At 37.8% G+C, this 8,950-nt stretch overlaps 1 protein-coding gene across 9 annotated transcripts in view; it reads right to left on the bottom strand.

Moving 5' to 3' along the window:
* LOC120777372 (sensory neuron membrane protein 2) overlaps positions 1-8,016 on the bottom strand; it is a 65,266-nt gene extending 57,250 nt beyond the window's left edge. Inside the window, exons 1-3 of one of the 9 annotated variants that reach the window (XM_040108658.1) lie at positions 7,884-8,016; positions 7,276-7,502; positions 2,328-2,491 (exon numbers count right to left, since the gene is read on the bottom strand). In XM_040108658.1, the coding sequence (XP_039964592.1) occupies positions 2,328-2,438 (111 nt within the window). In that variant the 5' untranslated portion in view covers positions 2,439-2,491; positions 7,276-7,502; positions 7,884-8,016. Of the gene's footprint in view, positions 1-2,327; positions 2,492-2,800; positions 2,985-5,413; positions 5,598-7,275; positions 7,503-7,559; positions 7,632-7,655; positions 7,675-7,883 lie in introns of those variants that run through there. The other 8 variants (XM_040108656.1, XM_040108659.1, XM_040108652.1 and 5 more) reach the window with 8 other exon arrangements.
* Between the last annotated feature and the right edge of the window lie 934 nt (positions 8,017-8,950).

Raw genomic sequence — 8,950 nt, 5'->3', positions numbered from 1 at the left:
ACTAACAATACTATTAACTTACAGAAAAAAACGATTCAAAAAACTCGCGAAGTATAAATTAAAAATTCACCTACAATTTGATGTAGTAGTATGTTTAATATCTGAAGCTAGTGTTTAAAAATCAAGATATTTGGTTGAATTGTCATTTGGGAACTTATCCAAAAAATATTTTGTGAAAGGAATGTTTCCTAAAGATTAAAGCTACCATCGAGACAAGAACAGACTAGGTCAAATAGCCGACTCATTTTTCAAATGATTGCCGATCGTACTTACTTTTGAACTGTCTCTCAGTTGGAGATTATGAAGCTGGTCCCATGTTTTTATATGTTTCAACTATGGCTTTGTAGTTTTCAGATAGACGCAACATTTTGATTATAGTTAACTGTTTACAATAGCAACCTCGTATCGCATATCGCCCAGAAGTATCTTGGGAGGCAGGGCGGCAGTGGAAAGTGTTGTCAGAAGCAAGCAACTTCCCTTCTACTAGGTGCCAGGCCACAAAGGCATCGATAGATCAGACGTACACAAAATTCTTATTGGCATTCGATTGAAGAGACTGTAAAAGCATGATGGGAATACTAATTGGTCACTGGTGTGGTGGCGAACCACTCCCGTAATAAAGGGCTGACAACTACTAGAAGACAGCAAGTAATGTCTACAGCAGGGCACCAGGAAAGCAGGGAAACAATGAAGCATTACTTGAGCACTTTCCCCATATTGGCAAGACTGCGCTGCAAGCATCTGGAATCCCCATGGTATGATACACTGGAGGAGGTGACGATAGTGGGGCCACAGAGTCTGTTAAAATTTGCGACAAGCGCAGGCATCATAAAGGAGGAGTAGCCATCCTTGGACCAAAACTGGTTTATGAGTGGCTTATTGGCCTACCCGGTTACCCAAACCTAACCAAACTGTCTACAATGGATTAAAGATACGACTGTTCCAAGCCCTATGGCCAAAATAATCGAATATTTTTGGTCACTGTTTTAATAAAAAAATGTAGCCTTTAAATTTAGCAATGATTCGTAGTGAAACTCATCAATTGCTGAGATAGAACGAGCTGTAGTTATTTTGAGGCCAAATTGATCACATAAACCAAAAGTTGATTCGATCGAGTAAAATTTAGTACAGTGCGGATTATTATAGGACATTAACTGCCTGGTTTCATATTCAAACAGAGGGAGTTTTTTTTAAACATATGGTTTTCACGAAGATATAAATTATTGTTATTGACAAATAGTTTGGCTTTATTGTAAAGATAACGATTTGCTTTCATGTTTCAAAAATGATTTTGGGCAACAGTAATTGTGGAAGTATGTCTGCAACAACGTGCTAAATATGCTCTTACCCACGATCTTGGGCCCACGGCACAGGCCCACAATGTGAGATAATATGCCTACCAAAAATTTCTTGAAGCCAAAGATCTTGCAAATTAACTTGGAGGAAGAGTTCCAGGCACGAAAAATTCTTTAACAAAGTCGTCTATACCATTCTCTATAAACTTTATATAATGACCGGCTTCATTTTTGAATAAATATGGTCCATATTGATGAACCGCTCTGCCAATAGAGCACACCATGAGGATGTAATGACGTCTCAACAAGGGCTTTTGGATTATTAACGCTCCAAAAGCGACAATTTTGGTTATTAATCCATTAAACCAAAACTGAGCTTTATCATTCATCAACTTGTTGGTCCCATTCATGATTTTCAAACTTTGTTCCGAAGAAAGTCTGTTAATTATAAAACTAAGCTGTGTATAAATCAAGTAAAAGCTGTCAAACAAACTAAGTCCGAAAAAATGAGTGAAAATCTCACGTCTAAAAACCTCTCGCTCCATAAATGACAGAAAAATTGGAGTTTAATTCTCTATCTAGCTTTCACCCGATTTAAATATAATCGTATTCAATCTTTCAAATGCTGATTTGTTTTAATAAAAAAAATAAAAAATATTTAAACTTAACAAAAACGGTCGCTGAGATAGATGTACAGCTCGGTTTTACTCGTTGCCTTTAAAGCAATAGGCAGACCTCAGAAAAGCGCTTACATACAAATTCCTTCTTCGGAAAGTCTCTTATATCCAATCAAATAAGAATGATTTTTAAGCTCAATATGATCTTCCATTTCTCATAGTAAATAATTATAGAATGTTCTTATATTTTATATTGGAATCGAGGGATGTACAATCCGACATGTGAATACAAGTACTTTGCAAAACCAAACACAAGAACGTTTTATCAGGTGGAGAGTAAACCTTGATGGTTTCAATAAAAATAGGCAAAACATATGCATGTGCATGACTTCGATAACTGACAACTCATACTCACCTCTTCCACCTTCTTATCGACCATGTTGGGGAACAGGAACCAGCCACAATAGGCGCCCAGCGCAGCTGTCAGCAAACCCAACAAGCTGACGATCAATGACCAGTGAAACATCTTCGTTGAATACCAAGGTATCGAGACGGGGAAGAGACTCTTGGCGATTTTTGCTGTAGTCATGAGGAAGCAGCAGGGATAACAGAATGGCGAAACGTTACTAAAGTTGACCGACTTAGAATGTCACCAAATAATTTACACACACACAGAAACACAGATGTGAATTTACTACGTGAACTACGTTTGCACTACGAGTACCTTATATATACATGTGTATGTATGTATGTAGTTATGTATGTAGATATGTTGACACAAACACTAAGATGAAATAAAGAAGGCGATTAAATGGAATGTTGGTAAAATGAGGAGGAAGACGTTTTGTAGAAAGAATGAAAATTGTAAGCGCGCGTTTATGGATTTACTTTTCTTTATCATTCAGTTATTAAATATTCACTTTTTATATATACTCGTCCGATTTGGTAACTTCTGGAAAGCACTTTATTTTTTAGCGCAGATCTTCGTGGTAATTCAAACACCGTTAAAACACTTGTAATTGCGGAATTTCGTACTCATTTCACGGTTGCGAATACACAAACAAATTTCATAGTTTTTGTTGGCTTTTATGTATGTATATATATATGCGTACTTGAATAGAAAAGGTGTAAAGTGGAAGACTTGGCGAAAAGGTAAATAAATGACTGACTCAAACAGATGTGCTTCTCCGCGATGACAAAGAGGTGGCAGACAAACAGAGTAGATAATAAAAATATGAAAAGCAAAATAAATAAAAGAAAACTGATAATAAATAACACAAAACATAATGGGAAAGAGAGAAGAAGTAAAACTATGATAAAATCACTATGAAACCAGTTTTTGTAAAGAGAAATAAATATTTTTTGAGAGGAAAGTCTCTGCACATCAATATTGCTGTCATAGAGTGTACGATGGATATAGCTTTGAATGCACTTTTGAGATCGGATGATTTGAGCATCTTTCCTAACAACAGACTTACCAACCGTAAGAAAATAGCCGAGATAACGTTAGAGCATCCGAACAAATGCTTATTTTTGTTCGATATTTTTTGGCATTTCATCATGAAAAGTCTTACGTCTGAACAACGTTTGCAAATCATTCAAGGATGGGTTTCGCTCGCTTCGCGCAACTTATGGTTGACATAATCGGTCTACTGAACGTACTATTCGTAACACCATTACCCAGCATTTGATAATATTCGACAGAATAGACCACTTCCAGCATGAAGGGGAAAATATAGAAACCGTAGTTGAGAGCGTACACAAAGACTATAGAGAGTCGATTCGGCACTGTTTGCGGCACCTCGGAATGACGCATGTAACGACCTACGAGACTCAAATTCAAAGCGTACAAAATACCGGTTCTTCAAGAACTGAAGGCGCTCCACCATCCTAAGCGACATCGTTACGCGCTATGGGCCCAGAAGATCCGACGTTTTCGAGCCAAATTTTGTTCAGCGATGATGCCCATTTCTGGGAGAATGGGTGTGTAAACAAGCAAAATTGCCACATTTGAGGCAAATAGAAACCTGAAGAGGTTCAAGAGCTGCCGATTCGTAAGCGTCAATGGCGACCGTTATCGTGCTGTGATAACCGATTTTTGGATGTGTCAAATTGAAGTTCGTGATCTCGTCGACATTTGGTTTCAAAAAGACGCGCAATTTTCAACACCTCGCGACAAGCAATGGATTTATTGAGAGAACTCTTCGGTGAGCAGATAATTTCACGTTTTGGGCCGTTCCCTTGGCTACCGAAATCATGTGATATCATACCGTTCGACTTTTTACTGTGGCGATAAATAAAGCCTAAAGTCTAGGTGGACAATCCCGTTTCGATTACCAGACGAAATGCTCGAACGAGTCATCGAAAATTGGACTCAACAGATGGGCTATCTGAGACGTAGCCGCGGTCAATATTTGAAAGAGATCATCTTCAAAAACTAGGTGTCAAGGAATGCCCTTTGGAATGATAACAAACATTCACCATAGTTTGAAGTTTCTGTGATTTTTCTTTAAAAAAGTTGGGAACCTCGAAATGGATGACCCTTTCGAGCACCGGTCGCATAGCCTCGGCTTTTAATTTGTACCACTTCCGATAAGTATATTTATTCTCAAGTTCCTCTTATGGAAGAACACATTGGAGCCCTCCTAGCTACTACTAGTACCATAGGTTGTCTTAAATTTGACAGTCGAACCTTAAACTAGTACAGTGAAGCTTGGAAAGAACTAAACAATTTTCTAGGTGAGACTGCCAACTGCTATTTGATATTCGGCAATCAAAAAAACGGTCTAAGAAAAGAAACCGCCAATATCGGGATATTTGAAGTATTGAAATACAGATCGTCGTGGTCGAATGGGTGGGGGGAGTGACTACAACAGGGTAATATGCATACCTAAAAGTTGAAATAAATAATTTCTAGAACTGTATAAATTATTAAAAAATATTTTTTTATAGGAATCGGAAGCTAACTCTTCTGAGGAAAACATTGGAACATACACCACAAAGGTCGCGAGGATTGATTGCAGCTTAGGCAACAATTGTAGCAAATTTTTAAGCTCACTGGTGGAACAACTCTAATTGCCCTTAATCTGGGTTTCAAGTCAGACGAACATTTTCGGCATAAAAAGGCAGACAAGTTGGCCCATTAGGTGTCGGTTTGGCTTCAAAATTGGAAATTGGCAGGCAATAAATAAATCGCGTGATCAACTTCAAACTTTACCATGACCGAAAATACCATTTTGGAAATTTAATTTAAAAATATTTTTGCACATCGCCTCTTAATGAATATCTACTCGCGCCACTTTTGGATTTTTAGGGGTCACCACGATGATGTCTTCATTTCGATTTTATTTTATTTCTTTTGCTAACAGTTAGTAATAGTTCAGATAAGTGTTTACTAACAACACTAGTGTAGTGAATGGCAATTTGTTTTGGCTTCGTGTTTACACTCGTGAGGATCACTTAAACCTAAGTATACCGTTCATCACTATACGCTTTGCTTACGGTTGTTTGCACTTATATTGAGAGGTGCAACGGTTGCAACATCGAACCGCTGCACAAATATCCGGCGTAACTGCGTTGGTGATAGTTGTTGCAGTTGTCGTGTTTGTTGTTGACGCACTGAAAAGCGTTTTGTATGCGCACCGTTATAGCCAGCTAGTTGCATGCTTCAAATGAAACTAAAAGCATACGAAATTGTAAGTGAACTTGCACATCGAATTCGTGGTCACAATGCCCACATGCCGTTATAAAAGATATTTATCAAAACGACTGGTTGTGCGGCGTGAGCGCAATGCCTGACCACAGTGCACATTCACCGGCCCAACGGTCGTTTTCATCCATACGGGCTCGTACATCAAGGGTTAGCTATCTGATTGTGTTCGCGGATAGATGATTGCCGTCAGGAAAATAATTTGCTGTAACAAATGCATGTGGTATGCAACAATTATGGTTCGATAAAATCGCTCATCATCGTTACTTACTTTCGTGGCCCTCTAATTTGCATTTATTTTGTTGTTGTCATGACTTATTCGATTTTTTCAACGGCACTTGTTGTGTTGCGACTGACATTGTATGAGCCATTGCTGATTGATTGCATGAGATTTGTGTAGGGCGCATATATCGGACAACAACGACAGCAACAACGTAAATGGAAAGTGCGAACGTGATGTACATAAAGTTATGGATATTGTGGGTGTAGTTGTGCGATGCTTTTACGTATTTGCTGTAGGCTTATGAGACAGCTATGGCAGCCGGTACAGCTTTTGAAGTACCTGAGAGCAATTAATAAGCAACTAGTGTATTTTGTGAGCCCTTAGGAATATATAGGGTGCTGTTTGTGAGTTTCACTTTCTTTTATTGTTTGTTATGAATTTTAGAGATACAGGGTGCCGTTTATGAGCAATAAGAGTATATGTACATTTTGTGAAAAATCCTTAGGACCAAGGGATTGATTTAGAGCTCTCGGAACATTTTACCAGGATTTCAGAAAAAGACAGGGTGCTTCCTGTAAGCAAAACTAGCTGTTAATATGGTTTCTCATAAATCTATGGAGTTCAAAGTAGTATTTTATAAGCAATTTGAGCGGTCAAAACATTTTTGAGAAATTTGGAAAATACAGGGTGACATTTTTTTTTAGCGATAAGAGCTTTTGGTACAGTTTGTTATGTATCTGCGCACATCAGTGAGACATTTTAAAAAAATTTGAAAATGCTGGTATAGTTTGTTAAGAATTTTGAGGATACAGGGTGCCTTTAACAAAAATTCGAAAGGCTGATACTATTTTTGATATACCAGAAGAGACCAAAAAAGCATTTGTTAAGCAGATTATTAAAAAGTGCTAGTACAGTTTGTGATTTATTTGAAAGATACAGGGTGTCGTTTATACAAACGAGAACTGCTGGTAGAGTTTGTGATAACATATGTATAACTAAAGTAAACAGAAAAACATTTAATAAACAATAAGAGCGGTTGAAGCAGTTTCTGATGTGCTTAGAAAATACAGGGTGTCGTTGATAAATATTGGGAGACCAAAGGTTCATTCTATAAGAAAAACAGTTGATGGCATTTTATTATGTTGTATTTGGCATGCACAGGCGAGGTCAGTAAGTAGTATAAACTGGTTGTAAATTTTAAGTTGTATTTGGGGGTGCAGGGTGCCGCTTGCCAGTTAGTTGTGGTTTTGGCAAAACTTCTGATATCTAAGAGGAGTCCAATGTAGTATTTTGTAAGAAATAAAGGCTGCTGATACATTTTTTGATATATTTGGAATATGCAGGGTGTCAGTTGCAAACTCTAATAGCTGCTTTTTTATTTTATGTTGATTCTGCGAACAAAAGGAGGGCATTTTTTAAGAGAAAGTTTACCTCAAAACACTTATAATTTGTATTAAAAAATTGCTTGACTTATTGAATGCCTGAGATAAGTTTTTTCTGTCCAAATATACACTCAACGGGCTTGAAAACACCGGCCTAGGCGCGATCGCTCAAAAAAATAAGCGATTTTTGCAATTGGAGGCCTTAAATCATTCTCAAATAGTGATCTGGAAATTTCGAGCTCCAAATGTCAATCACTAGAGCTTGCCAAAACTAGTCTAGATCAGTGAAGAATCGATAGAGAAACAAATAAATGGACACACTTAACACTTTACACGCAATAAAAGAGATGCTTTGTTGTCGGTGGTTAAAAGGGTTTCTTTGCATGCATATTTTTTTTGCCACACTACACAAAAGTGTCTCGAAATTACCACTTTGGGAATAACTTTAGTAACTTTTTGTACTTTTTGCTGTATTTTCTCGTTTTTTGATACTTTTTTTATACTTTTTTGTTGTTTTTTTCCTGTTTTGTTATTTTTCGTTTTTTCTTGTTACACTAATTAACCTTCTTTTGTGATTTTATGTATTTTCAAGCAATTTATGTATAGGAGTATGTATGTATGTAGACACAACCGCACCACTCAACTAGCATTGCATACCGTTTAGCGTTTCTTTTACGCGTAAATATAATCGTGTGTGTATGTGTACCACTTCGACACTTTAAGACTCAATTTCCACGTCTTCTTCCACATTCAACACTTTATTAACATCTCATTTGTGTGTGCGACTAGAGTTGAGCTTCAATTAAAACTAAAACTGCCAAACTAAAAAATCTCCAAGTCAAGCTGAACTGATTTGAACGACTACGCAGTTGACGCCAGCAGCGCAGTCGCTGCATTAAGGCAATGTCAAAAGTAGCTATGTATGTATGTGTGTATGTATGTATATGCAGTAGTAATAATATCGAAAAGTAAGAGAAAAATAGCGCACAATAAGTAAATATAGCTGACACACATACATCCGCACGTACCTTCGTAATTGTTGTAAGTGCCTAAAACAACAACAATAATGCAAATAATCAAATCACAAAGTGCACACACATGTATATATTGTAGCTGTAATCGCGAAGATCTTTGTACACACTGACCCAAACACATACACACAAAAAGTTACTTTGTAGCGCCCCTTGTACCTGTACGGCGGCGCCCCCACTATTTTAGTTTTTGTTGTGCGCATTTCAACTCTTTTTGGCGTCCTAAAGGTTGTCACAACCACAACTGCGCACAAATGCACACATACGCAGCAAGCATACTACTTTTCAAATGCAGTGACAGACGTCATCGCATTTGTTTGCCGGTGCTTGCTGGCTCTGTCTCCTCACTCACTCTCTTCGGTTGCTCTCTAATTTTCGCTTTTGCCAGTTTTAATCAGCTTCTTGCAGTCTTTTGCATACCAAAGTTGACCACTGTATGCGTTGTCGTTGTTGTTGTTGATCGTTTCATGTCTTCGTTTCGCTTCATTTGTTTTTACAACGCGCTATTGTTGTTGTTGTCGGCTGCTTTTGGCCTTTTTGACGTTTGAGCGGCGTCAACGTGTATATTAGAGTGGCTTTTTGGCTAGAGACCTTCGGCGGCGAACCTGTAGTAGGCGCTGCAGCGTGCTGTTGACAGCGCCGTTGCTCGTAAAAAGCAGCTGATCGTGAGATATATATATAAATATATGTATC

This window comes from Bactrocera tryoni, chromosome 5 (genome assembly GCF_016617805.1).
Source record: "Bactrocera tryoni isolate S06 chromosome 5, CSIRO_BtryS06_freeze2, whole genome shotgun sequence".
In the NCBI taxonomy this organism is placed as follows: Eukaryota; Metazoa; Arthropoda; class Insecta; order Diptera; family Tephritidae; genus Bactrocera; species Bactrocera tryoni.
The sequence above is the reverse complement of the archived record's forward strand: the minus strand, read 5'-3'. Positions and strand labels throughout refer to the sequence as shown.